General features: G+C 38.6%; 1 protein-coding gene across 13 annotated transcripts in view; it reads left to right on the top strand.

Moving 5' to 3' along the window:
• MAST2 (microtubule associated serine/threonine kinase 2) overlaps positions 1-23,212 on the top strand; it is a 167,328-nt gene that overhangs the window by 68,314 nt on the left and 75,802 nt on the right. For 6 of the 13 annotated variants that reach the window (XM_019007671.2, XM_033516480.1, XM_033516479.1 and 3 more), the window contains one exon: positions 596-802. The exons of the other annotated variants lie outside the window; for them this stretch is intronic. In XM_019007671.2, the coding sequence (XP_018863216.2) occupies positions 596-802 (207 nt within the window). The remainder of the gene's footprint in view (positions 1-595; positions 803-23,212) is intronic. 13 annotated transcript variants of the gene reach the window in all.

Consider the following 23,212-nt stretch of genomic DNA (forward strand, 5'->3'; position numbering starts at 1 on the left):
TTGCTTAACCTCTTCGTGCCTCAGTTTCCCCACTGCTAAAATCAGAATAAAGCCATTTTGCAGTGCTGCTTTCAGGCTTAATGAGTTGTTGCTCTAAAACAACTGCCACTGCTAAATGTTGTTTTCTAGTTAATGGTTTGTGTAATCCATATTTTCACAGTTGTGTGTTTCGGTTATTGCCACAGCCGTGGCATAGAACCATGGCTCTCAAATTGTGAAGGCAGTGATAGAAATGGTCTGTGTTTGCTGCTGGTGCCATTTTCAATTTGTTCTTTTTTCTCAATTAAACATTTTATATTAGAGATTGACAATGGTGTGTATTCCAGAAAGCCTGGAAATCACTGCAAGAAAGGATTTGGATAATTCCAGATGGGAGGATTTTTGTAGTGGAAAATAATGTTGAATAGATATTGAATTGACTGAAAAATACATTTTGGTTTGGATGACAATGGAAAGGAATGACTTTTGACCACTTAGTTTATTGCATTTGTTTAGAAGATATAATTTGTATTTTGGAATTATCTTTTTTCTTTATTGAAACAGAAGATGTGATATTGACCCTGATTTTTTCTTTTCTACTGTGGTACCTTGTCAGAATCTCCTCTCCTTTGTTCTCCCACTGCCGAGGAAATGATGTTCATCAGCACATGTTCTCTCCTACATCTGCTCCAGGTCTGCAGCATCTTAAATTCCCATTTAGTGCTGACTGTGCACTTGTCACTTCTCCTCTAGTATTTTACCTGAACTCAAAAGCCCAGAGCAATCCATCTAGTCCGTGCTACAGCCATCCTTTTCAGTGGAGGTAAGGAGAGGTACCAACTAGGAATTTCTAACAGTTTGCTGTTGGCATAACCATCTGTGAACTTAACAGCTTTACAGTTCAAGAGAATAACATCTAACAGAAGGAAACAGCTTCTTAGTCACAACTTACTTCCAGCCATTTAGTGTTCAAGTTGATGTTGTGTATTGGGACAGACTTTTTGTAGTTTTTGTGTAGGCCCTAAGTAAGGAAGAAGATAAATTTGGTTAAGGAATGGAAACCTGTCTGCTGGCGTGTGCATGCCTGTTCCTGGTGGTACCTTGTGCAGCTTGTACCGTGCAGCAGAGGAGCCCTCACAGACATGTCTGGTGTCAGGAAAATCAACTTAAAAATAAAACAGTGGGGTGCTTAAAAACCCCTGTCTAAGAAGTGGGTCTGTGCTAAATATTGCACCCTCTTCTATTCCCTGGAAATCCACTCTGCTTTCCTACAGAGGCTGGCAGGCTGAAGTCCCCAAGCACAGGGTATACAAAGGAAAAGGAGTAGAATCAAGCCGGTTGTTAGCAGGCTTGAGTGAAGGATACAACAGCTTCTAAAGCAAAAATAGCCCAGACCAGCTCAGTTTATATTAAAGCACTTAACAGCTCAAGTGTTACATTTTTCCTTCAGGATTAGCTCTTGTTTCTCATTGTGCTCATGTGGGACAAGCACAGCCATCAACTGCCCCAGTTTGAAAACCTTCAGCTTCTTCACCAAGAGGAAATGTCACCAGCTCTCAGGGGGACAGCGCAGGCAAAGGCTCACACACACTGGAGATCTTTGCGTGTGCGGTTATGAAACCAGAGCTCAGTGGTACCTACTTAAAACTTGAGCCAATTTAGCACCAGAGGGCTGGTTTTGAAGTTCACATGCTGCAGGGTGGATGTGGCTGGTCAAATTTCAGTTACTCATCAGGTGGTAATGCAATAGCCCCTGAATCTAGATGTTATTTCAGAGGGAGGTTGGTTGGTCTTGCTGGCCAGATCTGGTAGGACTAACCAGAAAATGTGAAGTTGAACTATTTTAGGCTGCTGCCCCTCTAATGCAGAGTAATTTATACGACATCTGTTGAGTGGAAATCAGGTTGTCAGCGGAGGAAAGGAACGTTGCATGTGTCTGTCCTCACTGTGCATGGCCATGGGGAGAGGCTTGCCCAGCATCTGCTGCTGTCCCTGCACGTTGGGCAGCAATTGGTGACAATTCTTAATAAGTTGCTCGTTTTGGCAGCACTTGGGGAAGTGAAGGACAGTGATTGCAGAGCAGTATCCTAACATTTCAATGTCATGGCCATCAATCTCATTTTAAATGAATTTTTATTATTTAAAGGCTGGTATTGGGTAATGTTCCTTTAAATAAGGGTGATTAGGCTGGATTAAATGCTGTTTAGCCTTGGGGCTAATTAACAGACTGGTAAGTTGCAATTAAATATCAAGATTGGATTATTGCTAATGTCAATTGAGAACTGTTCTTTTTGGAGATGAGATCTGATGATTATTGATTATTTTCAAAAGCTTTTTTGGTACTTACCGCTTTTTCTTCCTCTGAGAAGCCATCAATTTTCAGGGTTCTGACATGGGTCAGTGAGTAATTTTCTCTGTAAGAACAGTTCATACGAAAGTCTTAATAGCAAGCTTTATTACACTGTTACTATGGACTCCTTGATAATAATATTTTTCACATATGGGGACCTTCCAATCATGTGCTCTTTAAATACTGAATGGTTGATGATTCACAGATACATGGTTTTGTGTAAGAGCTTAGGTTGGCTATAATAAGTTTTTATTTTTGTCGTTGTTGCTTTCACCTGTGCAGCTCTTGATCCTGTTTTATCCTGTTGTCCTTCTTTGTTGTAGTTCTGTTTACTTGGTTACAGTGCCAGTGATAGCCATTCCTGCTTGCTTAGAGCAAAGGTCCATCTTGGCAAGTTACCACTGTCATTGATCTACTCAGCTTAACACCTCAGGTTAGCCAGGCAGTGATTCATTTCCATGGCTATGCAGGGAATTGCTGGAAAATGTAACAAGAAAAACTTGTGCCTTCATATTAAGTCTTCCTCACTTTTTATCTTTGGTGCATTGCATTTGCAAGACTTTGAACAGATTTTCCTTTCTTCCTATATTTCGTGGTACCATTGATAATTCTATGTTGACAGGTGAAAAACTGTTGGTGCATCTGATGTCAAGACAGATGGCATGGAAGTTCATGGCTTCTGAAAGAATTAATCTAATTAAGATTGAAAGTATTTCATACATAACATTTGAACAAATGAAAGTAATGTAAACCTTGCTTGAAAGATTAAAAGGAAATGTGGTCTGATTACAATATAAACAAATTGGTAACAGGTGGAATAAGACTGCTATAGTTGATGGAAATGTGGGTTGCAAATAAGGTCATGCATCTTTAGGAAGAAAAGAGAATTATATCCAGAATTAAACAAGTGCTGATTCTTGTCTTTGGGATCTGGCTGTCTACTCTTCTGGGGGTAACAGGAAAGTCAAATTACTGAAGAAGAAAATGAGGCCATGTTTCACAGCTGGTCCTCTTTATGAAATGGCAAATCTGTGTGCACCCATATTAGTCCTTTAATTTAACCAAAATATGAATTTACAGAGTTTTTTTATCTCAAGTTGCTTAAGAGATGTCATGAACTGATTGTTCTAACTTGGAAGTGATGAACCGTGAGATTAAAGGAGAGTGCAATTACCCCTGTTTGAGAAAATGTTACATTCTGTGTAACACCCTCAGTAAGATATAAAACATTTGGAGTAATTCTAGACACAGTTTAATTTGTTTGTGATAAAAAGGATGAAACTGTCCAGGTGCTCTTTTTCTGGCATCTCTCGGTGCTGCAGCTGAGGTAAAGTCTCAGTGGAAATTTTCTTCAATTTCCTAACAAACCAAGGGAAGAGTTGGCTTCAGCTGGATCATTGAAGGGGCATTTTCTTGTGCTATTTCAATTTCATGAATTCTTGCCAGTTGTGGAACATGTTCTTATAGGGATGTATGGTAGAGGTTATTTTTATAGGAATGTTTTCCCTTGGAAATTCTAGCTTTAATGAAGTCTATTGGAAATAGCTATTAAATTTGTTTATAGCTTTGCAGAATAGTTTAATAGAATTTTTTCCTAGCCTGTACAAAATCTGGTCACCATTTGTGGATGTGATGGTGACCAGACCCTTGCTGTCTTATTTAAGTAAAACAAAATGGGAAACCTAATGTTGCTCCAAAATAGTGTTTAAGCACACTACATAATTACTTGATCAGTGTGTAATTACAATGTTATGAGTTTTATATAATTAGGATTTTATGGACATCTGTGATATAATTTAAGAATATATTAATTTATTTACATAAGAAGCCTATTCTAGGAAACAAGCCTTTAATCAATAACTGTGGTAAGTAACAAGAATATATTATACATGGGCATTCAGCAAATGTCCTGGAGGGCTGCCTGCCTTTATTTAAAGCCTTTTTTGTACAAGCTGTTGCAATGGATGAGGGGAGACCTATATTTAGAGTGATGGCTTGTTTGGGTGTATGAGTGAGGTTGGGTGGGCTGTGTCCTGGGAGAGTCTGCTCCATTGCCATGAATCCCGTGGGCTTTCCAGATTTTCAGGGTTCTGGTCAGCCCCCACCAAAGGGTGGGGATGGGGACATCCACCTTCTTGGAATGGGTCTCCTGTTAGACCGTGGCTCTTTATTTTGTGTATGAGGATTGCTGCTGCAGATGCAGAGATCCCTTCCATAGCATAAAGATGTTTTCTTGGCACACACATCCCCAGATCACCTGAGGTTTGGGTTTTGAAAACTGCATACATTTTACAACATCAGGGCCGTAGCTGTAAGAAGAAGTTTCTTATTTTTAAAGAAAATCAAAAACATTTCCGAATTCAGACTTGATAAGTTTCTTTGTTTTTATTTTGAAATACCTCAAGGCTTATCAAAAGTTATTGATGGTTTCCTATCTTTGCTTAAATTTTGCTTAGTGTAAAGTCACTTGATATGATACAGGTTTTAAAATTCGTATTTGACAAATGTTGGAGGATTAATGAAGAGGCCTATATTCAGTTTGAATGACATTTGGAAATTGGTCTGGTTTTGCTGTGTTATCCTCCTGGTTTAGTGCTTCATTTGGTACAGGTTCTGCTTTCTTAAATGTGCTAAATAATTGGTCAGAGTTGACTGCAAGATAGCATAATGTCACTTTTGGAAAGAGTGTAGATCAGCAATTCAAGAATAATGAGGAACAGAGAACAGAGCAACTTTGTGGATATATCATTATGCATAATGTGAAATGATGAATTTTGAGTAGGTAAGCTTTTGGCAACTGAATTCTAATCTATATCTCACATCGAATGAATGAGTTTCCCAGAATTAATTTCTTTTTTAATGGAAATTTTTCTCCTTATTTCTCTTCCTTTGTACTGGTTATTATTCTTGGGAATAATTTTTCCCATCTGAGAAACTACATGGGGGGACACACTGGTGATACTTGAAATGTGAAAGGTTCAGATAACTTCCTGTGTATCTTGGGCTGATGGGAAACTGTTTACTTACATATAATTGGGAATATTGAGGCATGGTGGCCTGAATGGTATAATTTTTTCATGTGGAGGCATTATGCAAATGCAAAAATCCCGGCATCCTGCCTGGAGCTGTAGTAGCAGAAGAGTTAAACCCTGGAGTTTGGAGCCTGAGGTGTGAATTCTTGTCTCCTTCCAGGCTCACCATTTGGCTGCCCTCCATGGGACCAGTTGTAAATCATAACCTGGTGGTTTGACCTGGGAAATTGGAGGCTCCCAGAGGGGAGCTTGTACTTGTGACTTTAGAAGTTGGAAAGCTTTACTGTTTGTTGGCCATTTCACCTATAAACCATATAAGGTTATGGTTCATAACTGGTTTTTCTATATAATCATGTTTAAAGGCTGTGATCTGCTGGTGCACCTGTGTATGAGCTGACTCATTTACTATCCCTGCACTATTCAGAGTTTGGGATAGCTGGGACAAGTCAGCAACTTCTAGGGAGGAATGAAGAGCTCAGAAGGTTCTTAAGAGACTGTAGTAAATATTGAAGCCTTTTTTTTTTCTGTCCTTATCCTCAAATAACAGTGAGTTCTTCAAACGACAGTGGTGTGCTCAGTTCTGTATAAAATTTCCTTCCAAGTAGTCTCTCCTTCAAAGACTTTTTGATCTTGAATACAGGTACAGAAACAACCAGAGCACTTAAAGATTCCTGGCAAGGGAATAGTTCTGAGAAAGAAATAAAATTCTTAACCGGAGAGTCATGTATTTATTATTGTTGATAGACACTGCCATGCATTTCCCAAGGTTTGTTTTTAATTGGACTATGAGGCAACCAGGGGCTATTTTTAGTTTTAATTTGGAAAATCAGTGAGTGTGCAAAGAGGCCTGTTAATGTCCTGTGCTGAAGCATGGTAGACATGTACTAACAGTGAGTGGCTGGTGTCACCTTCATGGCCTGGAGCTGGGGGGAAACAGAGGTTATTTTACACAGCTGTGTGTGTCAGCCCAGGACTGTTCCTGCCCATGAGCAGCATGTTCCTTTCCAATGTGTATCCTTAAGAAATTGCTTTTTGAAGACAGTTTTGTTACAGTTTTAATTTAGTTAGATAAATCATTCAGTGGATCAATATTAACCTGAAAGCTTAAGGAAGGATGTTAAGAAGGAAAGAGGACCTGGGGATAACTTTTCACCAATTTTTGGAATCCCATTTCAGCTATGTCTCACTATCCTGAGCTGTGGTGAACTTTTTGTCTGAAATTTATGCTCTTGTTTGAATATTCATAACTACCATGCCAGAGGGCCTGCAGAGCTTCATCTGCTGTAAATGGACCCACCCATGCTCTCTTTTCTACAGGCTGCCTCTGTGCTCCCCTTTCTTCAGTATCTCTCTTCCTGTTTTTGTTCATTCATCTCAAATATGCTTCTTTTAGTGCTCTGAGTTCTCTCTTCCCCTCATTTATCTCCTGAAATTTTGCTACTTTGGCTAGTTGTTATTATTCTGTCATTCAATCCCTTGTGTGGTACTTGAGAGCATAATCTTCTAACCTAGTTTACATTACACTGTCATTATGAATTATTAATGTTCTAAAATAAAATCTTCAAACCGTAATCTTTGCTGTGGTGAAAGAGCTCTGTGTGCTTTTGTTTCCTTCCTGTTCTCCCTGTCTTTTCCTTTCTTCAGACCTTTAGGTCTTTAGAGCAGGGATGTTATTGATCCAGCCGTCTGGGAAAGACTCGCTGTGCACTGGGAATTGCATTGTCACATCTCTGGGCTGAGATGGGCATTTATTTATATAAACACTAAAAAAGCTGGTTTTGGAAGGAATTCTTTAGATTCTCATCAAAGACAGGCTGCACAAGTAGAAGTGATATTGTATGTTTGGGTTATAACTCGCCTGAGAAGGTGAATATTATTTTTTGTACTCTTTATTACATTTTTGTTTTTGTTCCTGAGATTCTCACTTTTATTTGTGAGCAGATGAGGAATTTAAAATAGCAGAACAGGTCAAGTTCTAATTCTCAGCAAATTCATAGGGCAAAATTTTCCACTGAAAGAAATCTGGTAAAAGTCCCTACTAGCTTTCCTCCACACTTCATTTTACAGAATGCCCGTTCTGCTTCCGAGAGACTGGAAGATTCCAGAATCATTAAACATCCAATTTTCCGAGTGAATCACCACACCAGTATTGACCAGGAGTGTTCCTTTAAACTCATGGGCGTCTGCCTTGCCCTGGCAGAGAACTTGCAATTATTTTGAGCAAGACGCAGTTGATTAGAGCCGCGTTTGTCTTTGGCATGGAGGAGCAGCCCGTGGGGACGTGTCCCGGCCTGTGGGCCATGGCTGAGCGCACGCAGCCGCCGCTGGTGGCAAGATGGATCTCAAAACTGGGACCTGTCGCTTCTGCAACTTCCCCCTTCTCGTCAAGAGCAAGGGTGGTCGCAGGACCCCGCAATCGGTGTTCTACATCGTGCTCTTGTGAGTGGTTGCTAAGGGGAGAGGTGCTTGTGGTTGGGAGCCGTGCTTGCTCTGCAGGAAGGGTGTTCTCCACACACGCAGGTGCCGGTGGCTTGCACACCTCATCTGTGCTCTCCCCACTCATGTGTTTGTTTAGGAGTCTGTGTGTTCTGTTAAATACTGTGGCCAGCTGGAAATAGGGTTGGCTTTTCTTGCTGGCTGCATTTTAATAGGTGGTGGAGAAAATGTTTTCGGTAGAAAATTTTTTTAAAAATTGTATGCATTTCTGCTTAAATTTTTTTAATCCTTTCTCTAATCTATAAGATCTGTATAATGCTACATCTAATAAAAATTTTGAAGAAAAGAAAATGAAGTAAATGCAAGGTGGATATTCCCATTTATTAACACTTTTACTTTTTCTGTATATCTGAGATGGCTTAAAAGGTCATTGGTGAGGTGGGTTATGAAAGTATTTTAAAACCAAGCAATTTTGTTATATATTTTTGTTTCTAGCTCTATTATTTAGATTTATTTGTGCCATTTTTAATGTTACAGTAGAGTGTAGGAACATATAGCATTGCAAACTGATAAATTTTGATTTTAGTATTTCAACATGAATTTTTCTCTGGAGACTGCAGAAATCATTAGGAGTTCCATATCTGTCCATTCTGTACTTCATTTCAAAGCTGAGAATTCAGTTTGAGTCAATTTATCTTAATTTATTAAATCTGCTTCTTTGTTCTAACATTTATGTCTCCACTTATATATAGGTAGACACAAATGTTAAAAGTCATATATAAAAAAAGTCTTCATTCAAGACCTTCTAAATAATATGTGTATTTTAGGAAACCTTAGTTTTGTAATGATCACCTCTGTGGGTTTCTCAGAATTACAGTAGAACAGTTGATAGAGTTGTATCAATCTGTAGTTATTTAAAAATCTGTGGTCCAGGCTTGTTCTCATGTTGGATTTGTTTTTATGTTATATATTTTTCTGAGACTCACAACCTGGAGTAGTTTATTTGTCTGACAGTTGATGATATCTTATCACAGTTTTCCCAGACTTTATGATTAAAAGCTAAACTTTTGCTGTGAAGATCCATAATATTCCAGAGGAATGGGTAAGACAGGGGCCAATTTCCCTTATAAATGCGTGTCCAAATAAGGATGTAATTCTGCCTTTAAAAGTAGATAAACTTTTTCTCCTTTTGTGTGTGTGTGCGTCTACTTGCACCCCTCATGTTTCCCAAGCATGGTTTTGATTTCTCATGTCTCTTTTGTACCATGCTTATTTTGTAAGGTCTATTCTTATCCCATGCTCTAACTTCATTAAGAATTTATGCTTGAAAATGTAAAATTCATCCTCTTCATCTGTTCATTACATTAGCATTCCCCTTGCTCCCAGAATAACTCTTCTTAGCCAACATCCTACAAAATAAGCTTTTTGTCTCAGAAAAGGCATGGTAAATGCAAGGGCTTTACAATATCCTTAACATTTCAGCTGAGCTAAGTGTGTTAACCAGAGAAAAGAGGAAACAAGCTGTGGAGTGGAACGTCCTGCACCGGAGATTTGGGTTGGAGCAAACAACCTGAATAATACTGAGAAACAAATCAGATGCCAGAGCTTGTTTTAGAGTTCAGGCTTGATTGGGTCTCCTGGGTAATAGGCTGTGAAACAGGTGACAGCACTCCCTGCTCCCCACGTGTGCCCTGAGCCTGGGGGCACCATGGTGATCCTTGGCACAGGCTGCTGCCCTGGGATGCGCGCTGGGGGTTTGTGGTCCTGCATAGATGAGGGGAGCCCTTTTTGCTTTTGTGAGCTGGTAACTGAGAGCTGAGTAACTCAAAGCCCTCTAATTCAACCACTCAAATACAGCTCAGTTTCCTCTCTTTGTTGTTTGCTTTGTTCATTTTACCTTAATTACTTGCCTGTTGTCTTGGTTTAGTTTTAGCCTTCCAGTGGTATTTCTTCTTCTTCAGTCCTCACTCCCTACTAAGGCAAAGTCTGCCTGCCTCCTCTGCTGCTGCTCTTACCCTGATTTGTCCTTTAGGCTCTGCACTGTAGCTTCTATGTAAAATGGGGGGAAAATAATAATGAAATAATAAACCTGCTTTTTCAGATCTGCTTTGCTGGCATAGTTTTGTTGGAAGGCTTATGGACCGTGTCTGTCAGTGAATGCATGTTACAGCTCTTTGGGATAGGTACAAACCCCATGCTACAGGAATTAGCAATAGCCTGATGGTGTTACTCAAGTATAGGGAGTCAGAGGTGGGAAAAGTGCAAAGAGCTGAAGTGCTGTACTTCTTCATGGAGAGGCTGCTGCAGGCTGGAGTGGCAGGAGAAGAGATTAAGTTATCTTCCTGTTTGCAAATCCAGTTGCACAGTGAATTCATTAAGACTGTATTACAGGTTAAAAAGGAAGTTTTAAGTGCTTTGGGATAAATAATACATGACAAAGATGAGGAAATGCTGTGGTGGCAAGAGGAGGCTCAAGCTATGTTTTTTCCTTTAGATAAATTTTGGCTGGCAGAGAGGAGGGAGAACCTTTGGAGGAGGATGTGGGGGTTACAGCAGCACGGTGTGATGCTGTGTTTTTTGCAAGTGCTACCGAATGTCCTTAACTACATTTTGGATAAAGCGTTAGAAGATGTCTGTGTAAACAGGAAGTGACATTTTCAGATCTGACTTTCAGTATTGTTGTTTTTCAAATAACATTTCTCGATTTTTATGGCATTTGAATCACATATGGAGGTTACATTTGATTAAATTGGACAACTGACATTTGAATCACACATGAAGAAGGCTGGGCTAGGGAAAGAATGCAAGATCCAGTAACTTATTTAAAGAGGATAATTGACCTTTCCATGGCATGTGAGCCCAGTTATCAAGTCTGTGAATTTGAAATTATGTTAAGCTTTTATTATATTGGAGTAGCTGAACATCTTGCTGGTGTTACTTGGGAAGGATAGTGTTGCATGGAATATTAACATACTAATAAGTGATATTTTTGTAAATAAAAATACAAAGAATATTTCTTATTAAATATTCATCGATTCGGGGTACAATTAACTTGGTATTCTAGCACTGCTCACTTATTTAGTAGTGTCTTATTTAGCAGTGTCTTCACTTTAAAGATTGTGATGATGGAGCTGTAGTTGGTGTCCTCTGTATCTGAGTTTTGTGAGAGTTGTTTTAGACTGAAATCAGAGCAGTTGCTTGTGCTTAACTGTGCAGTGATATTGTAGTGCATTAGATAGCATTTCAGGCTGTCCACTAGGATGGCAGCCCCTGTTAGTTCAGTAACTGTGCCCAATTAAAGTTACATGAGGAGTTGGCAGCCTCCATGCAGGTGCTGTGCCTGATAGCTGCTTCAGTAAATGTTTCTGATCCTTTGAATCATTAACTAGTGCAGTCACTTGGATGTTCCCTGCATAAGGAATGCACACCAGGGGGAAGTTCAGTTGTTCTTCACCCCCAAAACCTTTGGCCATCAGCTGTTTGTTTAATCTCATACAGATATGTCTTTGGGAACCCTTTTATGCAGAGGTAGCAATTGAAAGCCATGTGAGCCACTGTAGTAAAAGAGTATGGATCTGGGATCTGGGATGGTGGCTTGGTGATTTCTGCCCCAAAAGGAAGAAATCTATGGTTTTATAACTTAGCAAATGATAGAAAAGTGAACCTTGAAGATACATTTAACCTAATGTTTTCTGTCAGACTGTTACTTAGGAGTCTGGCGATTGCAGGCAGCTCAAAGACAGTCTGTTCTTCACTCGCTTAGGTCACTGTTCAAATAATAATGATGCCCCAAATAGCTCAACACACATCTCCCATGTAATTTTTGTTTTAAAGGATCCTTCCTTTTTGTTTTTTAAAGCATAAAGGAAGAACTTTCTTGTTTCTCACTGTTGAAAGACCCAAGTTTTCTGCTGTAGTTTTTACCCCTTACACGCTTTTCACTGTGTGGTGATACAGAGCAGGTATCTCTTCACCTGTGTTAACTTCTGCTTACTTATAGTCGTATAATTTTCTGTGCTTATTGGGCTTACAATTTAAAGTTTAAAATAAAGTCAGTATGCTCTTTATATAGATAGAATGTATCTACTTACGTTGTAATTTCTCAAAAAAAGTTGGCTTTGCTGGCAAAATGGTTTTAATTTATGAGTATTTCTAGTGAATTATTCATGGATTTCAGTCTAATGACTATTTAAAAAAGTTATGTCTCCAAGTATCACATTTCTGTGTGAAGCTTAATACAATGTAACCATTCAAGTGATGGCATAAAAGCAAGATTAGTAAGATACTATGGGTTTTTTCCAAGAGTATTTCAACTGGTTTCTGTAAGTTTTCCTTTACCACAGCGTAATTCGTGAAATTAATTTCATTTGAAAACTACTGCACTATTACATAGCTCATCCTGGTTGAAGTGTTTAAAAATATAATCAACACTTTGTGGAAACTTTTCTTGGTACATAGTCAACTTAAAATGTAGTCAGTCACAGGAGTTTTGATGTTTGGGATATATTTTTTTCAAAATTACCTCATTGATCTGCTTAGTACTGCTTCAAACTTTCCAGGAAGTTTGGCTTACTTCTAAAATGACAGATTTTATTTAAAAGAAGATGATCTTATACCAAGGAAATTTATTTAATGATAAATGTAGCTGCTATAAAAAAGTCCAGAAAGCAATGGGTTTCATGTGGACTGTTTGCCTAATTGCATTCTCATTTAATGTCAGGCTTAATTAATGTCCTACTTTGGTAATGGTAAAGATGAGAAATAGGGAAAGTCGTTGACACTGACTATTTATAACTGTCCAGTGGATGCAGTGTCATTAGGAGGGCTCTGGAAACTGTACATTTGGTTGACAGAGAAATACTCCATCATCACAGGAGCTGCCAAAATGTTCTGCAGGTGGTCTTTTCAGAGGACAAGTTGGGCATAAAGAAGGGAAGGTGCATTAGGAAGATTGATGGAGACTAAATATCCTGAAAGGCGAGTGGGAGAATGTTATAAAGGAAGAGGTTTCTTTAGGCTTGGAATAACTCAGGGTCTGGAATTCACAAAGAGATCTTAATGTTATTGTGAGTTAAATAAAATAGAGAACTCATCTTGTAACCTAGTTTATGAGTGTGCTGTTGGCATGTTCTCTCATATACAAATATGGTATGTTTCTGAATTAGTGAGAAGTTTCTGGTCCAGATTTTCCAAAATGTTTTGCTGATTGTGCAGACGTAGTAAGACAGTTCCTTTAAAAGGATTTCATTTGTCGTTGTAGGTGTGAGAAAATCCTTACGCTTCCTATATTTGTTGCTACTAAAGACAATTCTGCAAATGTTGACACTGTCATATTATTTTAAAAGCTTTTTGACAGTTTGAGTTCTTCTGTTTTTCTAGCAAAAACACTGCATCTCCAAGTGTGGTGTCTTCACTTTTTTTTTTTGGTATTCTGAATTTCTCTGGAATCTCTGGGTCCCAAAATGAGCGCTTTGTTAGCAGAGTTAGTGATTGTTACTTCCATGTAGAACAGGCATTTTGAAAAGCAGGAATATAAAGTGTTAAAAGGAATTTCTGCTGGTTTTGAACCAGTGTTATGTAATTCTCAAAGTGTTTTTTGCAGTTGTTGGGTAAAAGCTGTGCAGAATTGTGTTAAATGGCGAGATGGGTGAATGGATATGTTTCTGAAAATAGCAAGCACCCCATCCCCTTCCCTGCTTGGGGTGCCCTGTGTTCCCCAGGAGCAGCAGAGGATGGGCAGGGTTTAGCTGGATTAACATTGCTGTAGGGCTGTCAGTCACTGATGCCCATGGAGAAATGTTCTCCTAAAATGGCTTCTCCTTTTTGTGTCCTTCCTGCAAGAGATGTGAAAGTGCTGCTGCTGAGTACAGTGATAATTTGTGATATGTCTTTAACTACTGAGTTTTCAATCATTTTTGTAAAAAGCGTGACTAATACAGATTTAGGGATGTTAGCTGATTGTGATCTTATTTGCTAACTATAAGCAGTCAGGCATTTACTTTTACTGTGATAGATTTATTTTGTTAGTTAACTGAACACTTTTTTTCCCACCATTATTGCTTGTGAATTTCAATTCATGTTTTAGCTGACAGAGTAAAATTTTCATACCTTTCCAAAACCAGGTTTTATTGGAATTGGAAGGTCACATAATGCCCTGAATGTAATTCTAAAAGGCTAGTGTTCAGTTTCAACTTGATTGGTATATGATATGATGTGGACACAAAAATGAATGTGTTTGTTCTTCCTCATCAGTAGTAGACAGTGACAGAGTTTGGTTCAGTTGTACTCTAAATTAACTTTGTGAAATCAAGCCTCTATGTGATGTAGATTAATTTTGTAAAAATGTTTAAAAGCACTAAAAAAGATGGTTGCGTTGTGCAGAGAGTCTAAAAATCCCATTTGCCTGTTTTGAATTCCAGCTGGAAGGGAATACTTTACTCAGTCAGATGCTGTGATTCTTGATAAATGTATGTATTAAAAATATGTAATTATTTAATGGAAAATTATGAAGACCATCTAATTCTTCCATGAGATTATGTGGAAGACTAAGGCGAGTCTAGTGGGATTTCTTTCTCCCAGACATTTTTGTGTATTTTTTTTTAGGGCTGTATTGTGGTTGGAAGGCTGTGCCAGCTGTTGATTGTCATCTTTCTCATGCCTGTGATAAAAAGCCACTCAAGAAGGCTGAAATATGAGAACGTCATTAGCTTTCCTACTGGCAGAAGTGCTTAAAGAAGCCACAATAGAAAGAAAATAGATTGCATACTGAAATTAAAAAAGAAGGCAGCTCCATTGAGGTTTTGTTTAGATCCTGGAAAAAGCAAAAACATGGCAAGAGGGTTCTACAGGCACAAAAGGGAATAGTGAACTTGTGGCTGATGTGCAAAGGGGGTGTGTGGGAAACCTCTGATGTGCATCACACGAGTCCAGCTTGTTGTCAAAATTCATCTGGTTGAGTTGTTTTGGAGCACCAGGTGCTACGTAGGAGTTTGTGTTTACTGATGTGGACCTGGTGTGGCTGACTTCAGGGAGGAGAATGAATTTCTGGTTTTAAACTGATCTTAGGAGGCATTGGAAGCTTTTTAAAAATTTTTATTTTTATTTTTTTTTTTTTTAAATTAAAAATCCGCTTGGGTTACTGAAGATGAAAGATGGGATTTGTTTGAAGGTGGGAGATTAAGAAAAATAAGCAAAATGCCTCTGATGATGTACCTTAGGAAAAGAAGAGCCACCATGTCAGAATAAAAACACAAACTAGGCAGTCAGTGGTGCTTTCTGTGCAGACACAGCTCACAACCCCCATGTGTTATTCAGGATTGCAAACAGTGCCCAGTTATGGTTTTGAAAATACTGAAAATATTTTGTTTGTAATTAGATGAGCACAGAGAAATGTGTAGAAGGCATGTATGCTGTGTATTCAGCAAACTCCAGGTTTAAAGTGTATATATTAGGAAGAGAATAAATATCTCATTTTGCACTGCCTCCTAAGGTGGAGGGAGGGAGGCAGGGATGGAGCAGGGAGAAAACAGAGGCAGTGGAAACAGCAGCAATATGTACGCTTGCCTGCCTGTCTCACATTAATGGAACAGCTTGCACGGTCTACAGGGAATTTGCATTGGCTCTGTCACTGGTATTATTTAGTTCCTTATTTATTGCTAGTGGCTTGATTGTGCTGTATTTTCCCAGCAATGAAAGCTTTTAAAGATCATGTCTGACTCCTTTTGGACAGTGCTGTCCAATTTCTCTCTGCCTGCTACCAGCATGTTGAGACGATCCAAAAGGTAATCTAAGGATTTTGCGAGTAATTCTTACGATGTTTTTCTAAGCTACTTGTTTCAATATTGTTTAGTCTTGCTTCTCTTTTCCTGTTTTAACAGATTGAATCATATTCCTGGTGTGTTAGCTATGATTTCTTAATTTCTGAATGATTTGTAATTGTATTCATTGTAAAAATCATACTGTGCAGATCCACCGTTCGTTCTTTTTAAAGATATTTATTTAAAGGCATTGTTCCTTCTCATACTATGTGAATGTGATAAGGGGTTTGTTTCTACAAAATGATGGATAGATGCTTACTGGGAGGAAGCTGCTTTATTATTTGAAGTAGCAAAACAGTATTATGTTGAAATAGGCAGCACCATGAAAGACTTGCAAATATTTTGACTTACAGCGCTTACAGTCTTCACAGAGATATGCATGACCTTAGATTTTAAATAATGCTGTAATACATTTAGCATCTTTTTTTTTTATCAGAGATGTGAATATGTTAGTGTAGCAGTTAATAGGATGAGTGTTTGTATTTACCCTGCTCTCTGGATTTTGATAAAATCCCACTGAAGTGTGTGAACTAATGAATGGTATCAGATCTGATGCAGTACAGGGGTGTCTCTTCAAGACTGGGAAATATCAACATAATTATCGCTCATCAGGTGCTCTGTGGAGCTTAACATTTGTAGCCTGAAAACTTACTGGTAAGACTGGGTAGGTAGCTAATCCTGACTAAAGCAGTATGTTCAGATTTATGATAAACAGTTGCAGCTGGTACCAGAATTTCTCAGCAGCTGGTTTGTTGATAATGTTAATAATCTATGTAAGGCTCAGAAAATAAGCTTCGGCTGAATATAAGCTTAGGGTGAATTTTGTTCATCAGCTATCAGAAATTATATTAATATTTTTTAGAGGGTTGATGGTAGCTTCTATCAACTAGTATTTTGGGGGACTCAATTTTTTGTTATTATCCAACATTTGTGATTTGAATTGCATCAAAGTTGTGTTCTGTGCTGCCTGTGACTTCTATAAATCTTAGTGGCAATGAAGAAAGACTTCGTAAATAAATAAGGATCTTAGTTGCCAGGAATTGCATTAGCAATGTTGCTGTTTTCAAAATTGTTGTCATTAGCCTGATTTTTAAAGTAAAAGAGCTCCTTGAGGTTCAGGTTGTGTGTTGATGTCTCTGCTCCAAGCAGTAACTTTCACAGCCATTGAGCACTTGTAGCAGTGGTTTGATAAGAGTGACAGAAGTGATGAAGATAAAGCTTGATATTTCCTTACAGATTTCTTGAATTTGGCTGGGGAGAGGAAAGGGAGGCAAATTATTCTCCTGTGCCTCCATTTCCAAAAGCTAAGGTAGGCTGGACCTGGCTTTCAGGTGCTCTTGGGCACCAAGCTGTGAGCAGTGTGGTGTAGTGTGGGAGCCAGGGGGGCTGGGCAGAGCCAGGAGTGAAGGAGCTGCTTCAGGGCAGGTGGGGAAAAGCACCTTTGCATAAGAAAATAACCTGTGTTAGACCTGCAGATCCTTTCAGTACTGCTGCCTGCACAACTTTGGTTTCCTAAAAAGCTTCTCCATTCCAGATGGTGTCCAGTGTGCTTCAAGGCAGTATTTTGTGAAAATTCAGCAATAATAATCTTCCAAACAGAGTGGACACCCGCAATGTCTCTCATAACAAAACCAGACCATCTTTGTTTTTCAATATCTTGTTAATGTGCCATTTTGAATTTAAAATTACACATCAAGGTCAGAAACAATTTGAGAGATACTAACAAGGTTTCAGGTGTGATATTTTGTCAGAAAACGCCTACTCAAAATTTACAATTGCATTTATTTGTTAGTAGTTGAAGTACAAAAAGAAAGAAATTGATCTGTAAATCCGCTGAGCACCTTAATGGAAAAGAGATGACTTTTTATTGATTTAATCACATAAACGAGTATTAGGTATTTCAAAATGATCAAACAGCACTCTGAGTATTCAGAGCAGAGAGCTGCTGCACGAAGTCATGTGGTGGAAATCCTATTTTGCACAGGATGGAAACCACAGCCTTCAGCCAGCCTCAGAAATGAAATATTTGAGCATGTGTGACAGTTTGCTGGGAATATCACCTTCTGCCGAGCCGGGCTGGCAGCCTGCCAGCTCTTTGCCTGCCGTCTTGGGGGAGATGGGTGGGCAGGTTGGGCTGGTCTGAGGAGCATTGTGATAAATCACTGTAATAATGTGGTTCTTGCCAGGGTATCTGTCCTGAAATCCCATGTCCACGTATGCAGTGACTTTGCTCCTGAGTGTATCTGGGCTGTGAGAGCGATCGCTGCCCATGGAGTGAGTTGCCATGACCTGGGTGTTTCTGTGGGCTAACGTTCTCAGGATTGTGGCATCTGGGCATTAGGAATGGAGTACTCTATCACTAAATAAATAATTTCCAGTTTTAATTTGCCCCATTTCAAAGCATATAGTGGTCACTTCTTAGTGCACTTCCTTTGAAAATTATGATTTCAATTTAAATTTCTCCTGTAACTTTGCAATCTTGGTTTAGCAGTAGAGAATTTTTTACTGTGACAAATACGCAATACAGTTTTCCTCTGCTCTGTTTGTAAAACTTCTGTACAGTCCTGTTGCATTAGTGATAGCTTGTCTGCTCTTAATTCAGGGCTTCTCCACCTTGGATTTCTCTCAGTTTTAATTCGGTTTCACATTGCCAGAAAGGGTTACTTATGGTATTCTGACTACTGAGCTATGGCACATTTCTCCATAATGGCTTCTGATATGTTCTAAAAATCCTAGAGGGCTTGACTCCCATATGACTTCTCCTACATTAGGAGGCAAATGGGAAGGACTCCTCTTTCTCCTCGGTGCATTTTGTGGAAATGAGCTCTCTTGTGCAGCTGGTGGGATTCTCGCCGCAGCTAATGGCTCTGGAAAAGTGAACCATCTGCTGCTCCGGTCAAAGTGGCTGGATTGTTTCTTCTCCAATGTATTCCCGGAAGGATAGAGAAAGTCAAGAGCAAACTGTAAATACATAAGTTTCTCATGGGAGGGGTGACATAAACATAAATCACATTTACCTGTCAAACTGGTTCTGTATAAATATTTATGAGTTTAAACTATAGGAGAAATATGAGAACTCCTTGGTTCAAAGGGCATGTGGGGCTGGTATTCTGATATCAGCCCTATTGAGGCATTGCCTATTGAAATTGGATTATGGAAAGATAAAGCATAATTGTGACGTATTTAAATTAAACGTCTCTGGGTTTAAATCCTTTTGTTTCTTTACACTTTGGGCGTATCTTGAATATACTCTTGTGATTTGATATTAACAACACTGTATAATTGTGCAAGTGAATGTTTGTTGGTCTTATGAAACTGACTTAGAATGCTGATTTCTAATGTTTCCTCATTTTTTCATTTTAATCCTCCCTGGGTGGAACAGGCTGTGACTGTGGGTTTTAATGACTTCACTTTTGTTTACTGACTTTTTCTTTGCAAAGATGGGAGATCTGTGTGCTGAAGTGACTTTAAAAATAGTTCTGGAGGGTGAAAACGGTGGATTTTTGTGAGGAAGGGCATGTTGGATTTGTATCCACAATTGCCAATGATACTTCAATTCTCTTTCCTCTTCTCCATTCAATGAAAGGGCTCTAGTAATATAATAATTTGTTAAAATCACAAGAATTAACTGCTCATGAGGCGTGAAGTGATCTTTAAGTAACAAAACACCTTTAAGATCAGTGATTCTATGGAAATCATTATATTTCATTATAAACAGGTAACTAAGAAAAATACTATTCGTTATTGAAATAGTTAAAAACAGTAAGAGAAACCACCTTTCACTGGAATGGAAATGAGTGAATGGAAATAATCAGGTGGCCAAGAACACATAAATGGTGCTTTTTGATTTATTGGTGTTTTTCTGGTAACTTTTCAGCTGCCATAGCTGGACCATGTTAGACAGTGAATCCATACATATCCCCCTTTTATTATCTTTTTTTATGCTGATTCATCTAGATTGACATTAAGGGATTGTGTTTTTCAGAAGGATGCCACCTCCTCCATATATACATTGTCACTTTGAAGAAAAACAATTAGTTTGATGGTAGCAGAATACTTACTTTATTGTGGTAACATAAAGCTAGCATTAAAAATGAGTCTATAATATAATTAACTTTAAAGTGACAGCTGTCACGCCACACATTTCCTTGCTTAAATGAATAACATAAGAAATGTTTCCCTTATGTTGGGAAGGATGGGAAAGACTTGGAAATTTGACACTTTTGATAATACTTAGCTGAATTTTTTTTTGCCCAGCTCAGCATATTAAATGACCTCCTGACACTCATAATTAGAGAAGAAATTTTATTCAAACTACTTCTGCTAGGTATTTCAATATGGCCTTAGGACAAAAGCACTGCTTGGGGGAGAAAAAGTTTCCACCTTATCTTTTGAAAATCTCTTTATGACTGTTGGCTTGCATGGAAATGTAATGGGTGTTTTGCTCACTAATGGATGATTTTTGGGGAGCTTCCAATGCACTCTGCGTTACAGGTTATTTGCACTACTTAAATACAATAAAAGAGGCTGGTCCAATGAAAGGAAGGAAGGTCCTCCTAAAACCCCCAAATGTTTCTAATGATTCAGGAAATCCACCTGGACTTGTAATTTTTAGTTTATGTGGGATTCTGTGTATATCATATTTTATTTTCATTTTGAATGCTGTTGGCAGTTTCCCTGCTTGACTAAAATCCAGGAAAGGGCTCTTAGAGGGTTAACACTGAAGTTTTGAGCCTTGAAAGCTTTTTGTTCAGATCGAAACTCTCTTGTATGAACATTTGGCTATTACCCAGGACAAACCAGTTTTTCAAGTCAAAACCTTTGTGGAGAGGAAACAGAGCAACACACAAATTGCAGACAATTTCATGAATTATTTGGATCCTGCACATGAATGAGACTACTCAGTATAAAATAATTTTGCACTGGTGTTTTAAGTGAGCTAAATGAAGTGCTGGGCCAAGAGACTGGTTTGAGGAGAGGTATGAGGAAAAGGGAGATCTGAACTTCACAGAGGACACTCAGATCAGGTCAGTTCAGCTGTGGAAAGTGAGACACACTGGCACGTGATTGGCCTGGAAATGTGCAGTTCTTGTGTTTAATTGAAGTCGACACATTTGGGTGTTGGAATCCTTACAGAGTCTGTGCATCTGCTTATTTTGACTGTTTTTTGTCTCTGACAAGCTCATTTTAAATCCAAGTGCCCACCAGCCTAAAGCTCTGGGATGGACTTGGGAGATGTATCTGGCTCTAAGGAGCCTCTGCCCATGCCATGATGGCCTTTGCAGGCCCCTGGTCTTTGGAGAGGTGTGAAGTTGTGGTCAGGAGCAAACAAAAAAAAGAGATGTAAGAGCACTTGGGATTCCTGTTATTTTACTGTCAGCTGAATCTTGTACACCTTAGAGCAAAATGTTTGTTATGAAAAGGAGACCTTACTTAAGGGACTGAGAGACACATTGTATGGCATGTCATCTTTCATCACCGGACACCTACCTGGAGAGAAATTACTTTGTTTTCAGTTGGGTGCTCAACACTTTGTATTGACCATCATTTTGGTTACATATTCAGTAAGTAAACTTCTTCCCAAATCATTAAGGAAAACACCTTTGAAGTGATTTGATTCTACATTTGTAGCTAATTATCAGATAATCCCTGAATAGTTTTTCCTCCACTCAAAGCTCAATTATCTTATTTTTTTCTATTATTTTGAGGACTACTTAATACTAAGTGTTCTTTAGAGTAGATTTGCTGATAAAATGAAACACACTTCTGTAGTGAAATATCACAGGTTATTCCAGGTCTCTTAAAAATTTAGTTTTAAGGACTATTCTGGTGTAATTTTTTTTGGTTCTATGACAGCTGAAGGTGGAAGGGTCCAGAGAACTGGGATTCAGAAGGGGGATGCTTGTAAGTCCTGTGCAGGGGAGTCCTTGTGCCAGATATGAATTCCAAGCCACCTGATACCAGTCTCTTTTGTCTATTATTTTAGGCAATGCTATGCAGTAAGTTGGACGTGTTTTGAGATTGTTAGGTTAATCAATCACTGTCTTTACACAAAAGTGCCTCAACTGTCATGTTTTATACAAGGACAAAGCTTAGTCATGTACTGAAAATCTAAGCAAATGTTATGCTTATATATCAGTATGATGCCTCCCCATGTTCATTACTGCCTGCTGTGTTTACGTAGCACTAAGCACATAATTAAAACTCCTTCAGAATTAATAGAAGATGTAAACGTCACTTGACGTGTTCTGTTTGATGTTGAAGGAGTTACTTCTGGTATCATGCGACACTGGAAGTGAGCATGTGCCAGAGGAGAGACTCACAGTGACGTGAGATTAAAAATCTTCTGCAGGCACACACGAGAACAGTCTTTCCCTGAAGCTTTGTTCTCTGAGGAAGTGAGCTTGAATCCTGTGGTGGCATTTGAAATTACTTATTTCCAGTATATTGTGTGTTTTCCTGTCCTGTAGTTTTTTTCCAGTTTTGATTGCACGGTAAATTAGGATGTTACAATTAGCAGACCTAATTTAAATTAAGCATGATTGCTATGGAATTTGAATACCTGACTTTCTGTAAGTGCATTTGTCTTCCTGTGCGTCTTCATTTGTGACATTCTGCAGTTTTCATGAGTCTCATTTGTTTTCCTGCTGGCCATGCTGGTTTCAGACTACATGCAGAACAGAACTGGGGCAGCAAGAATGCTGGGATTTCACAATACATGGCTCCCAGAAATGAATTTTACATCACCTTTTACTCATACAGAAATAGGCTAATGTTATTTTACCGCCCTATCTTCCCCCACATTGTCTCAGAGAAAATTTGGGCTGTGTTTTCCTGTGCTTGTGTATTTCTGTTAAAGTTTGTTAGACACCATTTGTAAAAATATTGCTCACATGTTCTTAGGTCCTTTAGTTATGAATAAATGTATAAAGCATTCAAAAAGCTTTTAGCAGTTTCTTTACTTGCATTCTGATCCAATTTTGCATAAGGTACCTTTATTAAATATCTGCTTTTTTAGCAGCAGTGTAAATTATGGCTCTGATTTTGCTAGGTTTTAGTTTTTTCTTACTTTCTTTTATGAATTCTTTTTGTTATCACTGCTGCCATCCATTTATTTTTGATGCATTCATATATTTGTATGTACTGCTGTCTGCCAATCAGTTGGGATTGATTTTGATTTTAGTTTTCAGCCTTCTTAAGTAGAATAGCTCTTGAAACAAGTACTCTTTCTTGGCAGTGGTGAACTGCTTCACCCTTTGGATGTACTGCTGGTACAAGCTTTAGCTGTCAGCTTCTGACTTCTAATATTTGTGTTTTTCTTCTTCTCAGTTTTGTGAATGGTTGTTCCTGCTTCAGTCCACTAAAATTTCAAAACCCTGTGTGTGTATCTATTTGTAGTACACATTTGTATGGTTATTAAACAGGAACAGCCATCCTTGTATGAAAAATTGATGGCTGTTGGATAATGAACATTTGGCGCAGCAAATAGGCTTTACACAAAAGAATGAGGTTTAACATGTAATCAGGCTTGATTGTTCCAGAAACTTCCCCTTGCTGCAGATCTGAGGGCTGCTCTGTGTGCCAGGGCAGGATCTGCA

Source organism: Parus major, chromosome 8, assembly GCF_001522545.3.
Source record: "Parus major isolate Abel chromosome 8, Parus_major1.1, whole genome shotgun sequence".
In the NCBI taxonomy this organism is placed as follows: Eukaryota; Metazoa; Chordata; class Aves; order Passeriformes; family Paridae; genus Parus; species Parus major.